This window comes from Chrysemys picta, chromosome 3 (assembly GCF_011386835.1).
Source record: "Chrysemys picta bellii isolate R12L10 chromosome 3, ASM1138683v2, whole genome shotgun sequence".
Lineage (NCBI taxonomy): Eukaryota > Metazoa > Chordata > Testudines > Emydidae > Chrysemys > Chrysemys picta.
Genome location: NC_088793.1, coordinates 119,788,651 through 119,814,179, shown reverse-complemented (window position 1 = coordinate 119,814,179; position 25,529 = coordinate 119,788,651). Strand labels below are relative to the sequence as shown.

Here is a 25,529-nt window from a genome sequence, read left to right as displayed (position 1 = left end):
TTCACTTAACTGAAACAAGTTACCAATATTCCTAAATGACTGGAAGCCACAATGGAAGGATATAATTCTGATAATGAGTTGAAAGCTCAGCTACAAAGTTGTCCTGTAGAACTCGTGCTCCAAAGCGTAGATAAAGTATAACAATGCTGTGGGAGACAAGACAGACACTGTGGCTATATGCACTGAACTGTAACAACATTTGATGAGGTGAGTAATGGGGAAGGTAAGAACAGAGTTATAAGAAAAAATAGCACCTTGTCTTAGACTAATGTGACAAATCTATTCAGCTGCTTATTCTAAGAGACATTTGATTTCACACTCAATTTCAAAAAACATTCTGAATTAGAAGTCAGTCAGTCAGTTGAAGGATGGGAAAATTTAACCTATTTTTTCCTGGGTTTCCCATAAAGCACAATCCATAAAAGTCAGCAATGATTTGACCCTACAGTGATGGAAGGTGCGTATTAGAACCTAGTTTAGAAAAACAACATTGGCAACTCACCCCAATCTTTGATTTCACATTCTGTCAGGATCCCAACTATACATATAAAATGATGGGGTCTAAATTAGCTGTTACCATTCAAGAAAGCTATCTTGGATTCATTGTGGATAATTCTCTGAAAACATTCACTCAATATGCAGCGGCAGTCAAAAAAGTGAACAGAATGTTGGGAATCATTAAGAAAGGGATAGATAAGACAGAAAATACCATATTGCCTCTATATAAATCCCTGGTATGCCCACATCTTGAATACTGCGAACAGATGTGGTCACTCCATCTCAAAAAGATATCTCGGAATTGGAAAAGGTTCAGAAAAGGGCAACAAAAATGATTAGGGATATGGAATAGCTTCCATATGAGGAGAGATTAATAAAACTGGGACTTTTCAGCTTGGAAAAGAGATGACTAAGTGGGGATATGATAGAGGTCTATAAAATCATGACTGGTGTGAAGAAAGTAAATAAGGAAGTGTTATTTACTCCTCCTTATAACACAAGAAGTGTAGGGGTCACCAAATGAAATTAATAGGCAGCAGGTTTAAAACAAACAAAAGGAAGTATTTCTTCACACAACGCACAATCAACCTGTGGAACTCTTTGCCTGAGGATGTTGTGAAGGCCAAGACTATAACAGGGTTAAAAAAAGAACTAGATAAATTCATGGAGGCTAGGTCCATCAATGGTTATTAGCCAGGATGGGCAGGGATGGTGTCCCTAGCTTCTGTTTGCAAGAAGCTGGGAATGAGTTACAGGGAATGGATCATTTGATGATTACCTGTTCATTCCCTCTGGGGCACCTGGCATTGGCTACTGTCAGAAGACAGGATATTGGGCTAGGTGGACCTTTGGTCTGACGCAGTATGGCCGTTCTTATGTTCTGTGGGGAAATAGAACAGGGGGGCCTTCTTTTTAGTAGCCAAAGCTGTGAATCTGAAGGCCCCAAAATAAACCCTCCAACAGAGATCTGTTATGTTGACTGCCCTTACACAGAGCAGCACAGGCCTAAGTCTGTGCAAGACTGAACAACACGGTTCTCTGCCAAACTCGGTCAAGGGTAATGGCCAGAGGAGGGGGGGCGCGGGGGAGAAAAACATAGAACAATGCTAAAGGTTACAACAGAAACTGCTTTAGCAATATAATAACCACAAGTTTTTGAAACCGCTGGAAAAATAGAATATCCGCTTACATTAAGAAATTGCCTTTGCAAAGAGCTAATCATTCTTGCAGTTGCAGCTATCTGCAAAGTTTTCCAATTCCAGCTATCTGCAAAATTAGCCAATCATAGATCTTCTTTTAGCGTCCCCTGATAAACCCCCCTTAACCGAAACCTCCCCGGAAAATAACATGTGCCTTGCCAAGAAATGCACCCAAACTGGTGCCATGTACCACCCCTGGGGAAAACCACCAAGTGCCCCGCTACCCAAATAAACACCCAGCTCATGGGAAATAATGAGGAGGGTACCGGGTGGAGGGGGCTGACCCCAACCCCAATTTCTTAACTCATGATGTATTGTTTGTACTTTGCTTGCGGTTTAATGAAATAAAAACCCGCCTGCGAGCGGTCCTCGGTGAGTTAGTCTTCGGACTGCACCCCAGTGCACTGGTATGTATGTCAATAAACTGGCCTCAGGCTTGAGTCTTTGAACTAAAATCACTGTGTGGGTGTCTTTGACCACCACAGTTCAGCACATGAAACTCCACAGAAGGTGAATGCTGCCTTGCAGATAACTCTGCAGGGTGGACTTCTCTCTGGTAGATACATGTCCATAACTACAGTCTGATCAATGTGATGGTGGTAGTAGTGGACAGTTCACTCTAAATACCTCACGAAAGGAGGTTACAGAGCAAGAGGTGCTCACCAAAGGGCAGATTAGCAAACCACTCCTGGTTATAGGCAGCGACCACAATACCGCTTTAGAAAAAATTGATTTACAGGGGCAACCACAATGTGGGCTACATTGGCAGCTTGCCAGGACCCAAAAGGTTTTACCTAATTTACATAAGAGTGAAGTAGATTGCAGCTGCCCCCATTTTAATATGGAGGTGTGCCTCATGGATATTACAAGTCCCAACATGAAATGCTCCCTCTTGTTCTGATGACCCTCACAGACTGATGCATACCAGGTCTTCTCACCGCTGAGGGCTGCATCTCCAGGATGAAAATAAATGCAGCCACAAGCAATAGTATAGAAATCGGTGACCTATATTTAGCCCTTGGCTGCCTCAGATTTAATCAGAGTGGATACCATCTCTTTCCAAGGTCTAACACCAAATCTGTCCCAAAACAGGTTCAGTCTCCTCTTAACTGTTGATGCTGTAAACCACATTTGCTTAGTCTGTTCTAGACGGAAACAGTTTTCCCTCTGATAAGAATATTCTAGATATACCACTTAAGTTTAGAGTAATAGCCCCTTGCTTTCAAACACCGTTCATAATGACACCATCAACCCCATTAGCTGAATGGAACAATCCCATATGTTTACGGTTCTTATACACATTCCCCTTTTGCAACATTTTAAGGCTGCCATAAAAGAGCAACATAAGTCAATCTACATTTTTTCCAAAAGGCAAACCATTTTCATGTCATGGAGAGTCAGGTGTGGGACTCCACAAATCACAGCAGAAGTTTGAGCGTTTACAGACTGCTCAATTCTCCTAGATGATCAGTGCAATTGTATTTTTTAATGCAGGCATACAGAGCAGGTTTTTAGTCACTCATCATTCTACTTACCCAAGAGCTTCACTGCCAGTTCACCAATCTCATCTTCGCCTCGTTGATTCAAGACATTAAACAGATCAGAGTGGGATGTCTTCATTTTGGGTTATCAATGTTCTTTCCCTTTCTCCTTCCCCTCTTATAGAGGCCATTTGCCCCAGAGTCTAGGTTAACTAAACTCTCTGCATCCCTTAAAAACAGGCATTGTTGGTGCCCCACTGGCTTTCTTGGGCTAAAGACAGAATTTAATGGCAGACTTTCAAAAGAAAAAGTATGAAAGCCTTGTGACCATCTCACAAGCTTCTTGAGCTCTACCGTTCTGAGAAACAAATTATGAAATCTGTCTCAGACAGTCTGCCTGGACAGCAACAGTGCATCACAGTGCTAGCTGAGTCAGTGCATTTGCTTTTAAAAAAGGCTCTTTATTTTTTTTATAAACAGAGGGCCATGCACTTCCCAAGAGCCACAGCACTGCTGTAGTGGGATATCAGTAGGAATTTTTTGGAAAAATAAGGACACCAAGATCTATTGATTATGGAACTGAGTGGTGGAATTTATTATTTGGTGAGTGCCAGTAGCGTGCAAGATTTTAAAATGTAGTTTGGATGCAGTGGCATTTTTAAGAATGAACCCAGAGAAAGTTGTGAATGGATAACCTGCTCTGAGGGTGCACTATTTTACTGATAACTTGATTGCCAAGAACCGTTTTTCTTTAAGAAAGTTTTACAAAGCTATAAATATTACAATGCAGAGAATATGTACTTTAAAGAAGTCTTACCTAATGACAAGAACTACAAAGGTCAATGCAGTCAAGAATTTTAACCTGAGATCTGGAAGGATTAAGAACAATTGTCAGTTATTTGAGAGCTTACACCCCCTGCCCCAAATATCTAGCCATCCTTGGGGGAAACCCATTTGAAGGAAACACGAAGAAAGTACTGCTTACCAACATAAGGCATGTTGCGAAGCTCTGAACACGCCCTCACTATCAGGAACAAAAGGTACAAGATATATACAGTTGCCACCACAAGGAAGAAGATTTTCATTCCCTGCAATAGAAAAAAATATTATATAGTTTTACTGAACAAGATTTATCCTATTCTTTCTTCCTTCAAATCCATCCCAGAGACAGAAACCACCATCTCCAAAAGCATGATCCATTTGTTCAGGGCAATTAGGCTGGAGGAAGGAAGCATGATACTCCCTTGTCTGTAGCAGAAGTGGCTGTGGTGGTTTTGTCAATTTTGGGATGTAGTGCAGTGGAGAGGGTGTTTCAAAGGCCACTTCTTTCAGTTGAAATAGTTCAAATCTCAGAAGTTTTCTAAAAATGGCCACACAGCTCTGAGAAGCAACAGGAGGCTGTACAGAACGGATTTCTCCTACAGAAGGGAAAATGGAGATTTACTGAGAAAGCCAAATGTTCTGAGAATAGAAGGTGGTGGAGAACTAGGAGGCCTAACAAGGAGCTCATTTTTGGCTCACTGAAAGGTAATGACTATATTTCTGATGAGATCCAAGATGCCCTGGGTGATTTCTAACCAGAAACTACTCATTTGCAAACAGTTCCAAATGGTCTTCCCTGTGGTGACAGCTCAATATTCACACTATGGCCTTCTTTCTTAATAGTGCAGTAGGCCTATAGACACACGCCTCTTCATCCAAAAGGAAACATTCCATGTTTCCAGTACAGAATATGCAATGGAGGGAGCATCTTTCTATAAACATACAAGTCCATTTTAAAGACATTTGCATTAGCCAAACAAAAAATCTGAACAATTTTCCTTAAAATAGTGAAAATATATTTTTAGTCTTCAGATCTTCCATTCAGCACTAGGTGTTCTTTAAAGTTTTACAGCAAAAAAAATAGTTACATTTCAGCCTGAAGAATATATAATATAATGTAATACTAAATACCTGCCAGATCTCTTCACACACCTCTTCCCCAGTCTTACCTGAGTAGACATACAAAATCCATATGGAAGTGTCAAAAAAGTTTGATTCAAACTTACCTGAAAATTACCTGTGTCAACCCTGAACTGGTATGTTGGATCATGTAGTTCATTAACACTAGAAAAGATCAAAGATCAGGAAGTAATCACAGTTCTAATGGTGTCAGGTTAAACCAGAAACATGCATTGACAAAAGACACTACTGGAATTCTAGTCTTGTTATACTGAGATTATGGATATTGGGCCAGCTCCTCAGCTGGTGTAAACTGGTAGTTATACGGATTTTAAATTGAGACACATGGATTTATACCAGCTGAGGATCTGACCCATTGATTTTACCTATCACGCATGTGGGGATTCTGGGTTTTCAGCTATTCTTTATTCATTTTCCCTATTTTTGGCTACTTTAAAACATAGTAATTTCCTACAAAACTTGGGTTTCACAGATTTATTGAGTTTGATCGGAGCAATGAAAAAATGCAGGATCCGACTCTTCACTCATTATCAAGTATGTATCCGTTCTAGGACAGAAGGGCAGTCTCTGTTTTCAATAGCATTTTCCTGAAGCTGCATAGCTTTCCACCTTAACTACCCCCCCATTTACTTCCCCCCCAAAAAAACAAAATATAAGAGGGACACAATTGTGGTTAATGTGCCTTAGAAAGCCACATCACCCAAATGGTGGGGTAGTTGTCTGGCAGCAGGATGTTTCTATCTTTATGTTAGCTTATCAAATTGGAAGGAATTCAGAAAAGAGCAACACAAATTATTCAAAGGTCAAAGGGACTAATATAAGAGGAAAAATTAAACATATGTATTACTTGGCTAAACAACAGCTTGATGAGGTGAGTAGGACAGTTTACAAATATATGTAGAGTGTAAATACTGAGATGCGAGGTTCAGCATGGTCTAAGAGGGTATAGCACTTGGCGTAATGGAATAAAATTGAACAAACCAACATATCCTATCAGTAAGGCCTCTGCCTGGCCTTTCCAAGAGAAGGGGAAGCTCTACTACTAGGAATCCTGTTCTAAATTGACCAAAACACTGGAGAATGTATTGTAGGGAGACATCATGCACTGGCTGTGAAATTTATGTAGGTGTGTGTTATTAGGGCAGCCATTAGAGAGTTAGTTTCAGTTTACAAAATGGGAAGATCTGACAGAACTGGTGTAGCTCAATTTATCCATTTCCAGACCACAATCAAAACTTCAAAAGAGAGACATCACTATTTGTAAACCACCTCCTCTTTCCTGAACAGCTTTTTCTCACTAAAACTTAGTGCAAAGGGAAATTACTTACGTTTGCCATATTCCTAATGTAACACAGGCCAACCACAGAAGCCCAACGATAAAGAATTTGGGAAAATAGAATGTTAAGCATTTCCTTTCTCCCTGTTGGGGCAACAGAAGACAGGTTAAGAATATTTGAATTCACCTGAGAGAGAATGTTAGTTCTCAACACATTAAAATAGGAACATCCATGTGACGTTATTGACATGAACTGTGACGGTATAGATCATTGATGCAACCAAGGTCCTATAGTGGCACCAAATCTCGTACAAAGAAGGTCAATGTGTCTATGAAAAGGTTATGATTTGCTGGTTATGATTATGCTATCTGTATGCACGTATCATTTTTGTATTTAAAGTTTCAAGTATTGGCTCTATACTGTCGTATTTCAAACTTGTGCTATGCTTCTAGGTGACACCCCAGACAGTTTGGCATCAGCTCTGCCTAGTCTGCTTGATGGCCCATTAAAGACCATCAGCTATACAACTGACCCATTGAGAGATGGCAGATACACCTTATGACTCAGCAAGGCTTGCAGGGGCATGCCTACAGAGAGGACTCTAAGGCTTTCAGGCCATGTGCTGGGCAGCTTTGTTTTGGAATAAAGGAAGCACAGGCCGCATGGCAAGAGACTATAAAAAGCAGCTGCATCTTCTCCATTTTGTCTTCAATCCTGCTTCTTACCTCTGGAGGAACTGTGCTACAAACTGAAGCTCTGAACAATGGACTGAATGACCCACCCAAGCTGCGGATGTACTCCAGAGACTTTACTTAAGCCAGCAATTTATTCCATCACTGCTAACAAGCCTGAACCAAGAACTTTGCCATTACTGTATGTAATTAATTCCATGTAACCAATTTTAACTCTCATCTATATTTCTTTCTTTTTATGAATAAACCTTTAGATTTTAGATTCTAAAGGATTGGCAACAGCGTGATTTTGGGCAAGATCTGACTGGTATATTGACCTAGGTCTGGAGCTTAGTCCTTTGGGATCAGGAGAACCTTTTTTCTTTTACTGGTATACTGGTTTTCATAACCATTCACCCCCATAAGGAGTGGCGCTAGTAGTGACACTGAGAAACTGGAGCGTCTGAGGAATTGCTTGCCTGACTTCTGGTTAGCCAGTGGGGTAAAACCGAGATCCTCTTTGTTTGGCTGGTTGGTGTGCCTCAGCAGTGAAGGAACCCCAGCCTTGGGCTGTAACTGCCCTGCTCTAAGCAATTTGTCCTGAATTGATACGCTCAGTAGTGTCCCGCCTAAGGCCACTTTGTTACAAGCCATACTTTGGGTTCACTCCCAAAATGCTTTTTAAAAAAAGCAGCATCTGCAATTTATTTTGTAAGATCCAAAGCTCACTACACAGTGTATAAAAACTGTTATAATCACATGTATGTTAAAACAAAGTGAGGATATTACAAGATCTGACACACTTCATTGATTCTGCAGCTACAAAATCCACTTCTTTCCTTAAAGTTGTGCTCCAGAATTTGAGTTCTCTTTTTTTATTTTTTTAAGATTGTAAAATGTATGATTGCAAAAAAATAGCTTTCCAAATACGAACCAAGTGGAAACTACTGCAGAGTTGCTCTGCAACTAGTCTAGAATAAGAGCTGAGAAGGTGTGAACCATGCCAATAAGGTTCTGCCAGAATAGCTCAGTATTTCACTGCTAATCATTTTAGCCTCAAAGTCACATGACACCATTCTCTACGCCGGTCCCTGAGATCTCCCTGACACAGGCCTGGTCTACACTACGGGTTTAGGTCGACTTTAGCAGCGTTAAACCGAATTAAGCCTGGACACGTCCACACAACGAGGCCCCTTCTTTCGACTTAAAGGGCCCTTTAAACCGGTTTCTTTACACCACCTCCGACGAGGGGATTAGCGATAAAACCGGCCTTTGCGGGTCGGAATTGGGGTAGTGTGGACGGAATTCGATGTTATTGGCCTCCGGGAGCTATCCCACAGTGCTTCATTGTGACCGCTCTGGACAGCGCTCTCAACTCAGATGCACTGACCAGGTAGACAGGAAAAGACCCGCGAAGGTTTGAATTTCATTTCCTGTTTGCCCAGCGTGGAGAGCACAGGTGACCACGCAGAGCTCATCAGCACAGGTAACCGTCATGGAGTCCTCCCAGGATCGCAAAAGAGCTCCAGCATGGACCGAACGGGAGGTACGAGATCTGCTCGCCATATGGGGAGATGAAGCAGTGATAGCTGAACTCCGTAGCAGTAAAAGAAATGGCAAAGTATTAGAAAAGATCTCCAAGGCCATGAAGGACCGAGGCCATAACAGGGACACACAGCAGTGCCGCGTGAAAATTAAGGAGCTACGGCAAGCCTACCACAAAGCCAGAGAAGCAAACGGAAGGTCCGGGGCAGAGCCGCAAACTTGCCGCTACTACGCGGAGCTGCATGCGATCCTAGGGGGTGCAGCCACCACTACCCCAACCGTGTGCTATGACTCTCTCACTGGAGAAACACACAGGGAAGACGGTTCGGGGAACGAGGAAGATGACGATGGAGGTACTGTAGGTAGCTCACAGCAGCAAGGAAGCGGAGAAACCGGTTTCCCCAACAGCCAGGATATGTTTGTGACCCTGGACCTGGAACCAGTAACCCCCGAACTCACCCAAGACCCTCAGGGCACACAGGAGACCTCTGGTGAGTGTAACTTTGTAAATATTTGTAAACATTACAAAAAAAAAGCAAGCAAGTCTGTTAACGTGTATGGGGATGGAGCGGAAATCCTCCAGGGACATCTCCAGAAAGCTCTCCTGGTTGAAATGGGGTGATTTTATTAAGGGGGACATTCAGAGGCGCCCGTTCCTGCTATTCTGACCAGAAATGTTCCCCGCTGTTAACCACGCGGTGGGGGGGAGGGGTGAAGTGATCATCCCAGAGAATCGTGTGTGTGTGGGGGGGGGGGGGGGGAGGGGGTTTACTTGTGTTTGTGCCGCATGTTAACCGGGAAACCGCAGCCCCCTCCTTTTACATTGAAACCCCATTTTAAATGGACAACCCAATTCATCCTTGATATGGGAAATGCGCTGCTGTTTGCAACCTTTCCCGCATGTTAAGAAGGTTAAAAAAGCCAAAACACTGTGGCCTACGATGGCTGCCTGCAAGCCGAAATATGCGACCTTGTAATGAAAGAGTGTACCCATTGTTCCCTAAAATGTGTCTTTTTTAACCACCTCTCCCTTCTCCTCCACCAGCTGCAAATGTTTCTCCTTCGCAGAGGCTCGTGAACATTAGAAAGAGAAAACGTAAGACGAGGGACGAGATGTTCACGGAGCTGCAGATGTCCTCCCACGCTGATAGAGCACAGCAGAATGCGTGGAGGCAGTCAATGTCGGAGATGAGAAAAGCCCAACATGAACGAGAGGAGAGGTGGCGGGCTGAAGACGATAGGTGGCGTCAGCTTGCAGACAGACGGCAAGAGGCAATGCTCCGTCTGCTGGAGCATCAAAGTGATATGCTCGAGCGTATGGTTGAGTTGCAGGAAAGGCAGCAGGAGCAGAGACTGCCGCTACAGCCCCTGTGTAACCAACAGCCCTCCTCCCCAAGTTCCATAGCCTCCTCACCCAGACGCCCAAGAACACGGTGGGGGGGCCTCCGTCCACCCAGTCACTCCACCCCAGATGATCGCCCAAGCATCAGAAGGCTGGGCTTCAATAAGAGTTAAAGTTTTAAAATGCAGTATGTCCTTTTCCATCCCTCCTCCCCCACCCATCCCAGCTACCTTGGCAATTATCCCCCTACCTCTGTAAGGAACTAATAAAGAATGCATGAATGTGAAAAAACAATGACTTTATTGCCTCTGCAAGCGGGAGGGGAGGGGAGGGTGGGGTGGGGTGGTTGGTTTACAGGGAAGTAGAGTGAACCGGGTCGGGGGGGGGGGGGGGTTGGAGGGTTCATCAAGGAGAAACAAACAGAAGTTTCACACAGTAGCCTGGCCAGTCACAAAACTCGTTTTCAAAGCTTCTCTGATGCGCACCGCGCCCTGCTGTGCTCCTCTAACCGCCCTGGTGTCTGGCTGCGCGTAATCAGCGGCCAGGCGAGTTGCCTCAACCTCCCACCCCGCCATAAAGGTCTCCCCCTTACTCTCACAGATATTGTGGAGCGCACAGCAAGCAGCAATAACAATGGGGATATTCTTTTCGCTGAGGTCTGAGCGAGTCAGTAAGCTGCGCCAGCGCGCTTTTAAACGTCCAAATGCACATTCCACCACCATTCGGCACTTGCTCAGCCTGTAGTTGAACAGGTCCTGACTCCTGTCCAGGCTGCCTGTGTACGGCTTCATGAGCCATGGCATTAAGGGGTAGGCTGGGTCCCCAAGGATCACGATAGGCATTTCAACATCCCCAATGGTCACTTTCTGGTCCGGGAAGAAAGTCCCTTCCTCCAGCTTTCGAAACAGAGCAGAGTTCCTGAAGACGCGAGCATCATGTACCTTTCCCGGCCATCCCACATTGATGTTGGTGAAACGTCCCTTGTGATCCACCAGGGCTTGCAGCAGCATTGAAAAGTACCCCTTGCGGTTTACGTAGTCGGTGGCTTGGTGCTCCGGTGACAAGATAGGGATATGGGTTCCGTCTATGGCCCCGCCACAGTTTGGGAATCCCATTTCAGCAAAACCATCCACTATTGACTGCACGTTGCCCAGAGTCACTACCCTTGCTATCACCAGGTCTTTCATTGCCCTGGCAAATTGGATCACAGCAGCCCCCACAGTAGATTTGCCCACTCCAAATTGATTCCCGACTGACCGGTAGCTGTCTGGCGTTGCAAGCTTCCACAGGGCTATCGCCACTCGCTTCTCAACTGTGAGGGCTGCTCTCATCTTGGTATCCTGGCGTTTCAGGGCAGGGGAAAGCAAGTCACAAAGTTCCATGAAAGTGCCCTTACGCATGCGAAAGTTTCACAGCCACTGGGAATCGTCCCATACCTGCAGCACGATGCGGTCCCACCAGTCTGTGCTTGTTTCCCGGGCCCAGAATCGGCGTTCCACGGTATCAACCTGCCCCAGTAACACCATGATTTCCACATTGCTGGGGCCTGTGCCTTGTGAGAGGTCTATGGCCATGTCAATTTCCTCATCACTCTCGTCGCCGCGCTGCAATCGCCTCCTCGCCTGGTCCGGGTTTCGCCTTGGCATGTTCTGGCTCTGCATATACTCCAGGACAATGCGCGTGGTGTTCATAGTGCTCATAATTGCCGCGGTGATCTGAGCGGGCTCCATGATCCCAGTGCTAGCTATGGCGCCTGGTCAGAAAAAAGGCGCGAAAGTAGTATCTGATGGACCAGGAGAAGGAGGGCGGGAGGGAGGGAGGGAGGGAGGGCCGAGTGACGACATGGCGTACAGGTACAGGAACAGGGAGAAACACAAACAACTGTCACACAGAATGGTGCCCCCAAAGATTAAACTGGAAACCCTGGGCTTAGCAGGCCGTTGATTTCACGGAGGAAGGGGAAGCAAATGAACACAGAACAAATCTATTTTTTACATCTTAAGGTGGCAGCCGACGCTGCAGCATGAGTGACAGCCATACCAATACGATGATGATGGGTACCAATCATAATATACCATCATCTGCCAAAAGGCAAGGGGCTGCTGCTGTGTAGCAATGCAGCCCCACGTCTGCCAGCCCCACGTCCGCCAGCACCCAGCATCGCCCTCGGCCTCTTCTGGGTGCTTAGCAGACAATACTGGGCAATTGGCAGAAAATAGTATATTATGACTGGTAACCGTCATCATCAAAACAGTAGCATGTCTGCCCAGGTGGCCATGATTGACAGCCATACCAGTATGACGATGACGGGTACCAGTCATAATATACCATCGCCTGGAAGGGGCTGGTGCAATGCAGCACTACGGCTGCCAGCCCCACGGCTATCACTCATGCTACACTGTCTACCGCCAAAAGGCAGTTAGCAGCTGCTGCTGTGTAGCAATGCAGTCCCACGTCTGCCGGCACCCAGAGGACATATGGTGACGGTGAGCTCAGCTGAGCTGAGCGGGTTCCATGCTTGCCGTGGTATGTTGTCTGCACAGGTAACCCAGGTAAATAGGCGCGAATCTATTGTCTGCCGTTGCTGTGACGAGGGGGGAGGGGCCTGACGACATGTACCCAGAACCGCCCGCGACACTGTTTTGCATCATCCGGGCATTGGGATCTCAACCCAGAATTCAAAGAAAAGGCGCGAACCGCTTCTCGGCTCGAGCTGTGGCGCAAACGTAGTATCTGACGGCCTAGGGGAAGGAGGGAGGGGGGGCCGAGTGACGACATGGCGTACAGGCACAGGGAATTAAAATAAAGAACGGTGGCTGTGCATCAGGGAGAGACACAAACAACTGTCACAGACTGGTCCCCCCCAAAGATTAAACTGAAAACCCTGGGTTTAGCAGGCCGTTGATTTGACGGAGGGAGGGGGAAGCAAATGAATACAGAGAAAATCTATTTTTTTACATCTTAAGACGACGGTGCAGCGTGACTGATAGCCCTCGGCATCTTTCTGGGTGCTTGGCAGCAAATACGGGGCAGTGTATGACGATGGTCTTCAGGCCTATTGCACAATCGGCTGCTCGGGGAAGACTCTGCTAACGTGCGATGACCCGACTTGTAATAGGCCGGCTAACAGTCATAATACACCATTTACTGCCAAAAGGCAAGCCCCACGGCTGCCAGCACCCAGATCGCCGATGAAGGCTACCAGTCTACTGCACCGTCTACCGCCAAAAGGCAGTTAGCAGCTGCTGCTGTGTAGCAATGCAGTCCCACGTCTGCCGGCACCAAGAGGACATATGGTGACGGTGAGCTCAGCTGTGCTGAGCGGGCTCCATGTTGTCTGCACAGGTAACCCAGGTAACCCAGATAAAAAGGCGCGAATCTATTGTCTGCCGTTGCTGTGACGGGGGAGGGAGGGGCCTGACGACATGTACCCAGAACCGCCCGCGACACTGTTTTGCATCATCCGGGCATTGGGATCTCAACCCAGAATTCCAAGGGGCGGCGGAGACTGCGGGAACTGTGGGATAGCTGTGGGATAGCTACCCATAGTGCAATGCTCCGGAAGTCGACGCTAGCCTCGTACTGTGGACGCGGTCTGCCGACTAGAGCACCTAGAGCATTTTATGTGTGGACATACACAATCGGCTGTATACAACCGATTTCAATAAAACCGGCTTCTATAAATTCGAACTAATTTCGTAGTGTAGACATACCCACAGTTTAAGGAAGGCAGCAAGCCGATCCTTGGTATCAAAAAAGTGGAGAAACACTGCTCTATAACAGAGCTCTGTCTCTTCCCTAGCACAAGGGACAAAGCACCCAAATGGCTAACCACAAATCACATATTCAGGTCATAATGCAAACAGTATAACACTACATCAGGCTTTCACAACAGCTTAGTCACTCTGTGAATCCATTAAACAATGAGCTAGAATATATAAAACAACTGATCTGAAATAAAATGGAAGAATTGAGTTTAGCATACGGGACAGAATAAAAAGTCACATTACACTGTGTATAGAATTAGTTTTGTGAACACTTTCATATTAGGCATGATTTCATTTTGTTAACAGCTTGGAAAAAGTGTACCACATAAATCAGGGAGAAAAATTAAAACTACATAATGCAAAACTGAATTAATGCTAATATCTCTGCAGCAAGTACTGAGTAACTGTCCTCTCCTTACCTGCACTCTTATCCCGTGGTAGACACAGAGCCAGAACAGCAGCAATGCACACAGAAACACTGACTGAAAGAGGTCATCAAGCATTCCAGGAAACCAACTGTTCACCAAAAATGAGAGGGGGAAAAATGGATCTGTAACAGAACAGAAGAAAAATCATAGAATTTTATTTTCTTTTTCAATTTTACCCATTAATCAAAGGTGGAAAAAACCCAAAGTGTCTTCAGAGAACAAGCAGATTTTTCAAAATCTTAGCAAGTAAGTGGCACTGCAGTTGGTTAAATCTGAAAGTTCATAACAAATACAAGGCACCTCCAACAGGTACTCCTCCCTGTGCTAAGCAATCACTAAGATTTTCCCCAAGATTTCCAGTAGAGTTCATGTTTTGTTAGCCCTTTAGTTAGAGGGCACCTACTACACAACTGTTTCTTGCTGGTTGCCTAAAGTCAGGTCTCAGTGTAGTTCTAGTGTTAAAGTTCCTGGGGACATGTAACACGGCTGCTGCTGCCTGAGCAGTCCCTCATGGCCAGAGTTCCCTTTGCAGCAAGCCCCCTCTGTTCTGTCTCATCAGGACCACTTACAGACTCCCCACAGACTTCAGCTGGGGCTGGTTTAATGCCCGCAAACAGTCCCATCAATAAAGTCCATCACTGCAATCCAAAGGTTCATACTTCTCTCTGGCTCTTCTGCCATCCATAGCCTCTTCTTCACAAGGTTGCTTCTCATAACTGTCTCTCCCTAGATTTTAGCTTTCCAGCTCTGGCTTCCTTCTCCTGTCAACGTCTCTCCCCTGTTCTGAGGGAGAAGGCAGTGTATTCACTGGCCTCCTGTGAAGAGCTCCTCCTAACTGCCTGGAAGTGAGGGGAGCCCTGCCCCACCTTACACTACAAGGCCTGGGCCCTTAAAAGGAACAGTGTCCTGGTGCTTTCCTCCCACCCAACTTCTAATTCCCTGGGACAGTCTCCTCTATTCTGCCACCATGCCACTTCCTGGGTCTTGGTTCATTCAAATTCCTTGGAACAGGGTCCTCTGGGCCACCTCTTAAAAGAGCCAGTACACCTCATTACAGGGCCAAATGCTATTTTGATATCTACTGGATCTCTAGCAATTTGGCTTGGTTTACAAGCTAGAGACTAAAAGCAGCCTCCATGCTTAATTGAGGAGCTACTGGTATCTCAGTGCCTCCAGAGAGATGCTCAGTTAAATGCAGAGGCTGGATAATACTACCACCTTTAAAACGGATAATACAACATTTATCTGATTCAGAATTTTAAACAAACAGGAACAACATTTATTTGAAGGACTGAAAGGAAATGAAACCCATCTGATTATCATGGTGTCTGGCCTATTGAAAAGAAGGGATTTATTTGTATGTTTTTAAAAGAAATTCAATGAGTACATAACTGAATTTTTATAAGCAGTCACATATTTTAAAGGGGCCAAGCTGATTGTAAGAGAACCCTACAAAAATGGCATAATATATATACACACACAAATACCATTGTAAAGCAGCAACAGGGGAAGGAGGATGGACATCCATTTCTGTTCAATTCCCCAGTCCCTCATGGAAAATTTCCGGAGGGAATGTGCAAACAGACACTGCAAAAAAACCAAAAATTTTATTGGCAACTGCCAGTTACTATATTACATACGTCAACCTTCATCTATCTTGTCCTTCCTAGCCTTAGCAGAGCTAACAGAGACTAATACACTAACAATGTTACTCAAAAGGAAGTGTGCTCTGTTGAGTAGACTTTATCACTGGGAGTCAGGTCTCCAAGGTTCTATTTCTCATTCTGATATGTTGTGTGACCTTGAGCAAGTCACTTAACCTCTGGGACAGCCTGAAATGGAAACCAGCTGCTACTGCACAAATCAGCATCATTTGTGTGATGCTGCCAATTTACTGTTTGATATTACTATATAGACTATAACAACGTACCAATATCTGCCTAAGCTAGCCAACAAACTTCACTGACAGGTCAGGTCATGTACCACATTCATTGTTACTTGATAAAAGGTGTGTGCGCACAAACACACACACACTCTCTCTCTCTCTCTCTCACACATACATTATTCTAGAAAGTGTGTAGCAACACCTACTACATTCAAAATTACATTAGGACTTTCATTCTAACCCAGTGTTTTCATTCATTATGTCAGAAATTTTCCACTCCAGTTTTTCAGAAATATTTCATTACTTGGTCTCAGCCCCAAGGTGAGTTTTTTCTTGAAAGTCTGAGCAATATTCTTTCAAACATTCTGAGTTGTACAAAGTATATGATTTTCCCCATTTGCAATACCACCCAATCCAAAAAACACTCAAACACAGCTGGACTTGAAAATGCAGGTTGAACTAAACCCTTCCATTGTTTGCAGAAATTTTAAAGCACAAACTGAATTATAAGTATTTTTAAAAATGGTTTTGCACATGCACAGTAGGAGGCTTTGCTAATGTTCAGAGCTATGATACCAAACACAGGACTAGGTAGCAGTTGAATTAGCCACCTGCACACCTATCCCCAGCCCTCCAAAAAAGTTAAGTAAGATACTGTACTCACAGTGACCATGAAAGTAAGAACTACAAAGACAAATCGGAACCAGATTTCCACTTGTGAAAAAGATGGGTTGTAGGTTTTCCACTACAAGATAATAAAAGATAAATTAGTATATTAAGAGGAAGCTGATAAAATTTGCATAACATAACAAATTACTAGTACTTGCAGACACAATATTGCATAAAAGTCTTACAGATTAATCCACTGGCTTTCTCAAGTTTACTGGCCAAGCCACTGCAAATTCCACTGCACCACCTTAGAAAGATTAAGGCTAATTCATGCCTCGCTGCCTCCTCCAACCTCGATATTGTTATGAAAATTTCAATAAATAAAAATAGAGCTAAAGCAGCCTACTGTTCCTCATGCTTGGTACTAAGTTACAGGATAAAGAAGAAGCACTGTACATTCTCAAAGTGCGATCATACATGCCAAACCACACACTAAGGCAAAAAAAGGAGGATGAAACCAACATAGGTTAACTTCCCTTTGTTTAAGACTTTACAGTAAATTCATCAATTGACTCAATCCACTGTAAGCTTCTTTATTTTTGAAGACTATGCATGTTTGTAGCTGACTAAACTTGCTAAATTAAGAAGAGATTAATGATTGCTAATTAGCTCATTTATTTCTCCTTCATCTGGTTTTTGCTTCAGGAAAAAGGAAAGCAAGTTCTAAAAACACGCAACTAACTTAATTTCCGCCCCCATAACAGATATTATGGATAAAATGTAGCTTATATAAACTTTTAAAAAGGTTTTAAGTTATTCTGGGGTCCACATATTAGACTTTAAAGGAGACTTAGAAAATGGTTATAAAAATGGTTATACAAATGTACAAGCACAGGCACAAAAATCTACTCGCCAACACCCTCTGGCCCCTGGTGTGACTTTGGGCAAGTCACTTCACCTCTGTATGTCACTGGTTTCCCTCTTTGTCGGTCTTGTCTATTTAAACTGCAAGGTCTTTAGATCAGGCACCATTTATTTTGCACTACATATACAGAGCCCCAGTATGCTACACACTGTGCAATCTGGGGATACTAGACACTCTGGGCAAGCAGAGTTTTACAAAGCTGCCTTAAAGGTCATGTGCAAAGCAAAATGATAAAGTCTATTGCAGGGATGGCCAACTTGAGCCTGAGAAGGACAATGTACATTGCCAAAGAGCCACAGTAATACGTCAGCAGCCCCATATCAGCTCCCCCACCCCCATTCCCAGCGTCTCCCACCCACTGCCCGCCCCACTGATCAGCGCCTCCCCCTCCCTCCCCGCACCTCCCTATCAGCTGTTTCATGGCATGCAGGAGGCTGAGAGGAGCAAGGGCATGGCAGGCGCAGGGGAGGGCGTGGGAAGGAGTGAAGTGGGGGCAGGGCCTGTGGCAGAGCAGAGAGCACCCCCAGGCACATTGGAAAGTTGGCGCCTGAAGCTCCAGCCCCGGAGTTGGTCCTTATACAAGGAGCCGCATATTAAACTTCTCAAGAGTGCATGTGGCTCCAGAGCCACAGGTTGGCCACCCTGCTCTATTGCTTCACTAATGTGCTGAATACTCTCCACTTACCCAGCAAAGAGGTACATTCAGTGTATAAAGAACTAAAAGCTAATATTTTGCCTTTTCATTTTAGGTCCCTACATGCTAGCAGCTGTGACACATAGAATGCTATATGTTGGAATATCACAGCACAGCAACCACTGCTGGAATATACACCCAGCCCACAGCAGCACAGGCAGGATCAACTTCAAAGTTTCTTTTTGTATATTGGCTTTGGAGTCAATCAGCACAAACTGGTGAAGTACTGTAAACATTTTGTTTTGCAAGTCACCTTTGTATGCTATGGTTTACACTCAGCATATTTCTTCGGGGAGAATGGCTCTGCTTGTCTTGAGTACATTTTTCCCTTTCTTCCCAACACTGTGTGTGCAAAAACAAGAACAAAACCCCAATCAAGAGTTTCCCGCAATGATAATTTTCTAACCCCATATGCTTTTGGAAAGTCTGGAGAAATCCTACTAAATCTCAATACACCTACCATAACAGTTGTAAACGGCCAGTATATGTTTGGGGATGTAAGATTTGAATTCATATATTAACCTGTCTAAACGAGACATTTCTTGTGAGCTCAGATCCCAACACTGCAATCAGTTGAACATGGGAATGACAGAAATGCAATTTTTGGATTGCCTATTTGTATGATAATAGCCAGGAGGCTTTTCCATTTTACAGTTATTTCTTAGCAGTGCTTGAGTGCAGAGCTGTAAGAACAAGACAAGGGTTTCGCATGTGCATTCAAGTTCTTTTCAATGGTGTGCTTTGTAAGAAAATATAGAATGGCTTTCTGAACAGGCTTTCCTTATCCACACTAATCAGAACTGTTCTAGCTCTAATCATGTTTGAACAGCTGTTGCTGGCTGGGACTTAGTATGGCTTTCCGAGGGCTAATAAAGATTTATAGAGAACAGCACTACAGACTACCGCTCTAGGTAAGCACAAGTTCATAACAGTTCTGACAGAAGAGTTCTTCTCCACACTAGTCAGGGGAATTGTGCTAGAACTTCAACAACGGCAAATAAAGTATGTTTACAATCTCAGTGAGGATAGGGCCTTAGCTTCCACACGTTTTCTGTGCAAGTGTTTCACCTTCAAAAGGGAAATGACGTACATTTTACTATGGTTAAAGTAGCCTTCCGCAACAATAATTAAAACTGAAGATTTTTTTTTTTTGCTAGCATGCTACTGTTCACTTACTGTGAAATTCACATTCTTGATGGGGTACATCAGCTTATTCAGATCCTCAAAACCAACCATGACTTCGTACTGAGTATAAGTCAAGTAGCCAAGGTGAACCACAATGATTTCGGCACATTTCTATGAAAACACACAGTAGAGTCAGAATACCTCATAAGAGCTTTATGCTGTAATTTATATTTAAGGGCTTACACCTCATTACGATTCAATTACAAAAAATGACTAACATAGTGAAGTTATAATGGATAAACAAATTAGGAGATCTGAGAGAGATTCCAAAGGAATTTATTTAAGGCACTCAGGCAAAGTAAAAGTTCAATGGGTGTCAACTGCCTATCAGTCAAAATACTTTTCTACTGAGAAATATAGCTGTATTTAAGTATCAGAGGGGTAGCCGTGTTAGTCTGAATCTGTAAAAAGCAACAGAGGGTCCTGTGGCACCTTTGAGACTAACAGAAGTACTGGGAGCATAAGCTTTCGTGGGTAAGAACCTCACTTCTTGCATCTGAAGAAGTGAGGTTCTTACCCACGAAAGCTTATGCTCCCAGTACTTCTGTTAGTCTCAAAGGTGCCACAGGACCCTCTGTAGCTGTATTTAAGTTTAAGTTTAAGATCTCCTGGTACCACTAATTTTTTTTTTAAAAGAAGACCTGCAAAAGACAAAAAGGGGTCTTTTTTTTCTTTGATATATGAATAAAACTTGAAAGCTTTCTTTAAGAAGTGGCTGCTTTTTTTATATATTATACATTTCTGATCTTTGATGTCTTCTGTTGTGTTATCTTTCACTTTGAGATAGTTATGGATTAAAAGCACTAAAAGACTGTCTGGTTCTGAAGTGGTATGAGGTTCTGCTGAGGAGATCAAAGCAAAGGATCGGAGAGCTTTATACCAACATTTAAAAAATGTTAACGTGGGCCCCCAAATAAGTGACGTTAGTTTTAGATTTGTCTGCGTGCTATTCTTTCTTTCAGTGTCAGAGAGCTAAGGAGAACATCAGAAAAATTCTAACCTTTCCAAAGTAGGTTAGCACTCGGTAAAGGATATTTATAGGTCTTTGTACCTATGAAACCAAAAACTGTAAACACATGAGCAATTAAATGCTCCAACAACTCAGCAGCAGCAGAAGTGCCCTAGGCTGTCTTTGCTCAATCCACTATTTCCCCCTGATTATCCAGCAGATTAGTTCTCCATGCTGTGGTAATTTTCAAGTAATTGCACAATTTATCATCTATACCTAGGGCCCTATCAAATTCATGGTTCATTTTGGTCAATTTCACGGTCAGAGGAATTTAAAAATCATAAATTTCATGATTTCTCCTATTTAAATATGAATGTTCACAGTGTTGTAATTGTAGGGGTCCTGACTCAAAAAGAAGTTGTACAGGAGTCGCAAGGTTATTGTAGGGGGGTTTGCAGAACTGCTACCCTTACCTCTGTGCTGCTGCCAGCAGGGGGGCTGCATAGGGCCTCAGAATTGCTAGGGACAGCCCTGCAAATACACCTTTGCACCCTGCTCAAGTTTCTAACTCCAACAGCTGTGACATTTCAGTGGATATCTCCCAGGACAGTGCTGGGAACTCGAAGAATGCAGGGGAAGAGATACACTCTGGTACTTCCATTGCTAGTTGTGAAAGGAACTGAAGTCTAGATAGAAAGAAACTAATTTCCAGACACTGGTCAGGTGAATGACATTTATTACCTTTCCAACTGGTCCTGACTAGTCATCCAGAGTTCAATGTTACTCAGGTAAGACCCAGAGTTAATCTAACTTTCAACATGTATATAGTATAGACAGTCTACTGGTTTTTGGAAGAGACTACTCTTGAAAGAGTGAGAGTAATAAATCTTTGGAACAATTTTTACCAAGAGTTGTGGAAGATTCTCCATCACTGGCAATTTTTAAATCAAGATTGGATGTTCTTCTGAAAGATATGCTCTAGTTCAAACAGAAATTATTTCAGGGAAGTTCTAGCCCCTGTGTTATGCAGGTCAGACTAGATTATCACAGTTGTCCCTTCTGACCACAGAATCTATGAAAGATGCCAGATTGTCCTCCAGTCTCTGTTGCTGTCAAAGAGAGTCAACAGAAACCAAGAGAAACAGAAGGTGCACGATACTGTTGTGATAATGCATGAAACTTTCATAACCACTTAAATGACTAGGAGCCTAGCCACTGAATGTCAATAGGATTTGCGTTCATAAGTCATTTAGGGACATTTAAACATTTTACCTAATCTTTTTTATTATTTTCTTTTTTACATCTTGTAGAGGGGATCACAAGCCAGAAAACTAGAAGCAGCATCTAGACTGACTTAAGACATTCAAAACATTCAGAATGCCCACGTATAAGTGAGACAAAGTGACCAAGCAGAGACAGAGCATCTCTTTACACACTCACGTTACAAATATTTGAAATATTTCACTAAGCCTTCCAAAGAAATAACCTGATGGCACAGAGGAGAATTTGGGGGGATTTTTGGGTCACAGATTGGCAGGACAGGGTGGGTCTCACACTCCTCTAAAACCCTTCATATTGAAATCCTTAAAGAAATACCATCAGTCATGAAGGAGTGCAAGAGGAAGGGGGAAATGGAGTGTGCAAGATTCAACTGTCTTGAGTCAGCCTAAAGGCTAACTAATGATTGGGGACTTTAAAAAGAAAAAGAAAAAGAAAAAGAAAAAAAAAAGAATCCAGCAGAGATAAGAAAAAAAATGTCAAGTCCAGAATATCTGACTTATGATTAGGGCCCTACCAAATTCACGGTTGTGAAAAACACATCCCGGACCATGAAATCTGGTCTTTTGTGTGCTTTTACCCAATATTATACAGATTTCATGGGGGACACCAGCATTCTCAAATTGGGGTTTCTGACTCAAAAGGGAGTTGCGGTGGGGGAGGAGGGGAGTGGAGTCACAAGGTTATTTTAGAAGGGAGGCACGATATTGCCACCCTTACTTCTGCGCTGCCTTCAGAGCTGGTGGCCAGGCACCCAGCTCTGAAGGCAGTGCCCCGTCAGCAGCAGCGCAGAAGTAAGGATGGCTTGGTATGGTACTGCCACTCTTACTTCTGTGATGCTGCCTTCAGAGCTGGGCGGCCAGAGAGTCTGCTGACTGAGGACCCAGCTCTGCAGGCAGCAGGGCAGAAGTAAGGGTGGCAATACCATATCATGCCATCCTTACTTCTGTGCTGCTGCTGGCGATGACTCTACCTTCAGAGCTTGGCTCCCAGCCAGCAGCCACTGCTCTCCAGCTGCCCAGCTCTGAAGGCAGCGCCGCCACCAGCAGCAGCACAAAAGTAAGGGTAGCAGTACTGAAACCCACCCTACAATAATCTTGAGACCCCCCCCCCACAACTCCTTTTTGGGTCAGGACCCCTACAATTACACCACCATGAAATTTCAGATTTAAATAGCTAAAATCATGAAATTTACTATTTTAAAAATCCTATGACCATGAAGTTGACCAAAATGCATGGTGAATTTGGTAGGGCCCTAATTATGATGTATGGTCCTCACTGTGTAATTAAGATCTTTCTTCTAAAGAAAGTCTCACTCATGAGGAGCTGTAGTTTCATGGCTCTTCAAGTTAAACTAACTCAAATCTTAGATGCTGAAGAAAAGGTATGCTAGAACTTTAAAACCTTAAATGAATACACTTAAATAATGTTTTGCCTCAGACTCAAGGCAGTGACTATATTACAAGCATTCTGATTCTTCCATTTAGGATCTGTCCACATTAATACTAAAACAGTGCCAGCAGCAATTGCGTTTAAACACAGTCGTGACCAGCTGAGTTTTACCATTTTCCCAGTGTAAAGAGAATTTTTTTTCCCTGTAATTCAGTTCCATTCATGCTATTGACAACCTGAAAAGTATTCTGTATTTCGGTCTGGTTACTATGGATCTCAAAAGAAGTCATGCCACACAGCTGCAGGAAGCCATATTACAACCTTGCTAGCAAAATCCAAGAAAGACAGTATTACTAGCACAACTGCAAGCATAATGTAGACAAACTCTTACTGCAAGTTTTCCCCTGTGGCCTCTTTATCAGATACTCTCCCCACATCTACAACACACGAGTAGTTTTAAAAGAATAAGCTTTACAATTAGTGTTGTTTCAAAAAAATACTTACTTGTGCACAGTTCAGCATTCTCGTCCGATTGTAAACTTGTTTATTAATGAACGATGAACTTCCATTTTCTTCTACACCACGTATTTTAACTGTCATAGTAACATTTGTTTTGAAGCTGGATTCTGTAATTAAAGAGAAAAATATTAAGCTGTTGTCCAAAACAAATGCAGAAATGAAATCTCAAATAGAGTTACTAGGTGCAGCAATACTCCCAGCTTACTGAAGCCGATTCAGGTACGCATTATTACAGTAGAGAGGAAAAATCTTGCATTTCTGACGTGGGCAAGAATTCCCATTGAAGTCAGTGTGATAGTCAGTGCAATTAGCAATACCTGATAATGTGATCTGAGAATCTGAGTGTTAATCTATAGTCAATATCTTGTAACATCAACTAGTCTAATCCCAAAAAGAGGAAGCTAAAGAGAAAGAGAGACACACACAAAACACTACTACTTAAGCAAAAAGTATAAAAAACAAACAACTTTAAAATTTCCCTGCAACCATTCCCTTAGATTCTTAGCTAACAAGTCAAGTTCTGCACATATGCACCCACTGCATATTGTGATGGGTGGGTTTTTTCCCATGCATTTTGGATCCAGGTAAAACTACATGATAATATACATGACAGCTAAGTGAAATACAGGTCAACTACTGTAACCGTAATTGACTTGTTATACCTACTGTAATAAAATTCCAGGATAACATCAGTTTTCTGAAATAATAAATTGGACAAGGTGCTTACCGTCAGGCTGATCCAGCTGAATCACACACGTCAGCCACAGCTGCTGATTATAAGTAGACAATGGTTTTGAATTTAATTTAAATGGCCTCATCTGGAAGAAAACAAGAAGCATTTGAGGTAATTCACGTTCATCCTACTGCACTAGCCATTTGGACATGGAATGAACAAATACTTCTGTTACCGTTCTACACTTCTGACAGAAAAGCATGGTTGTTTTTTTTAATCCATTAAATGATCAGTTCTCAGTACAGTGCTGGTGGTGTGAACACCACCCTTGAATACATTTCATTTTATCAGCACGCAGAGTTTGTGTAGCTTTGAATTAAGAAGAGACAGAAGTATTTAAAGAAATAAAAGCAGCGGTAAACAGTTAAAGAGAATGCAAGTACAGAAAGGAAATACAGTTTTATATTTTCAAATCAAGTACCAAAAGTAGTTTATTTCTAGCTCTACACTTCAAGAGTCAGAGTTTTGGTGATCAAATTGCTACATATCAAGCTTATTCAACTTTGTGTATCAAAATGGCAGCCATTTCCCACTGGATGTTCTAACACGTTTATATTCCTTTTAAAACCATGAAACAAAAAATGGATAGGTACGAGCTGCAAGCAGAAGTAGATCAAATTCTGAATGGATGTTTTTCTAAAAGTTACACTCTAATTCAAACAGGAATTAATTCAGGGAAGTCTTACTACCTGTGTTTTATACAGGAGGTCACACATGCCTGCACAACTCGTAAAGCGGCGAGGGCCATATTACTCCAAAGAAAACAGCTGAGGGCTGAAACCCCCCGAGCGCCACCAACACCCCCCCCCCAGCGCCACCCAGCCCCCCGAAACACAACACACATACACCCCAGCGCCGCCCGCCCCCCAGAAACAACCCCCCAGTGCCGCCGAAACACCCCCCCATCCCAGCGCCACCTGCCCGGCAGAAACAAACCCTCCTTCCCCAGCGCCGCCCCACCAAAACAGCAGTATTGAACCTCGGTAATATGTTATAGCGGGCCCCTAAGGTAGTATAATTAAGGTAAAAGAAAAATGTCTTTTTTCCTAGAAGTAGAATAAGATCTTCCCCCCACTTCGTAATCAATTGCCCTGTTGAATTAATGAGGTGTGAATGAGGAAGGCGTGGAAGGCAGGCACCTCCAGACAGCTGCAACCCTTGGAGAGGGCAGGGCCGGCTCTAGGATTTTT

General features: G+C 43.4%; 2 protein-coding genes across 4 annotated transcripts in view; one reads left to right on the top strand and one right to left on the bottom strand.

Moving 5' to 3' along the window:
* The window catches only part of TMEM181 (transmembrane protein 181), a 67,785-nt gene that overhangs the window by 9,527 nt on the left and 32,729 nt on the right, over positions 1 to 25,529 (bottom strand). For all 3 annotated transcript variants that reach the window (XM_008173007.4, XM_008173008.4, XM_065590372.1), the window contains 11 exons: positions 24,334 to 24,424; positions 23,592 to 23,713; positions 19,460 to 19,579; positions 16,720 to 16,800; positions 15,658 to 15,757; positions 14,162 to 14,292; positions 6,469 to 6,560; positions 5,227 to 5,284; positions 4,164 to 4,266; positions 3,996 to 4,047; positions 64 to 146 (listed from right to left, as the gene is read on the bottom strand). In XM_008173007.4, the coding sequence (XP_008171229.1) occupies positions 64 to 146; positions 3,996 to 4,047; positions 4,164 to 4,266; positions 5,227 to 5,284; positions 6,469 to 6,560; positions 14,162 to 14,292; positions 15,658 to 15,757; positions 16,720 to 16,800; positions 19,460 to 19,579; positions 23,592 to 23,713; positions 24,334 to 24,424 (1,033 nt within the window). The remainder of the gene's footprint in view (positions 1 to 63; positions 147 to 3,995; positions 4,048 to 4,163; positions 4,267 to 5,226; positions 5,285 to 6,468; positions 6,561 to 14,161; positions 14,293 to 15,657; positions 15,758 to 16,719; positions 16,801 to 19,459; positions 19,580 to 23,591; positions 23,714 to 24,333; positions 24,425 to 25,529) is intronic.
* LOC135982645 (myb/SANT-like DNA-binding domain-containing protein 2) lies at positions 8,445 to 10,257 on the top strand. The gene is made up of 2 exons (XM_065590373.1): positions 8,445 to 9,124; positions 9,679 to 10,257. The coding sequence occupies exons 1-2, from the start codon at positions 8,584 to 8,586 to the stop codon at positions 10,146 to 10,148; spliced, it is 1,011 nt and encodes a 336-aa protein (XP_065446445.1). The 5' UTR covers positions 8,445 to 8,583; the 3' UTR covers positions 10,149 to 10,257.

Excerpts from the sequence above, each read along its gene's own strand:
- LOC135982645 (XM_065590373.1), top strand. The coding sequence starts at position 8,584 with ATGGAGTCCTCCCAGGATCGCAAAAGAGCTCCAGCATGGACCGAACGG. Across the intron at positions 9,125-9,678 it reads GGGCACACAGGAGACCTCTG|CTGCAAATGTTTCTCCTTCG; the intron begins GTGAGTGTAACT and ends CTCCTCCACCAG.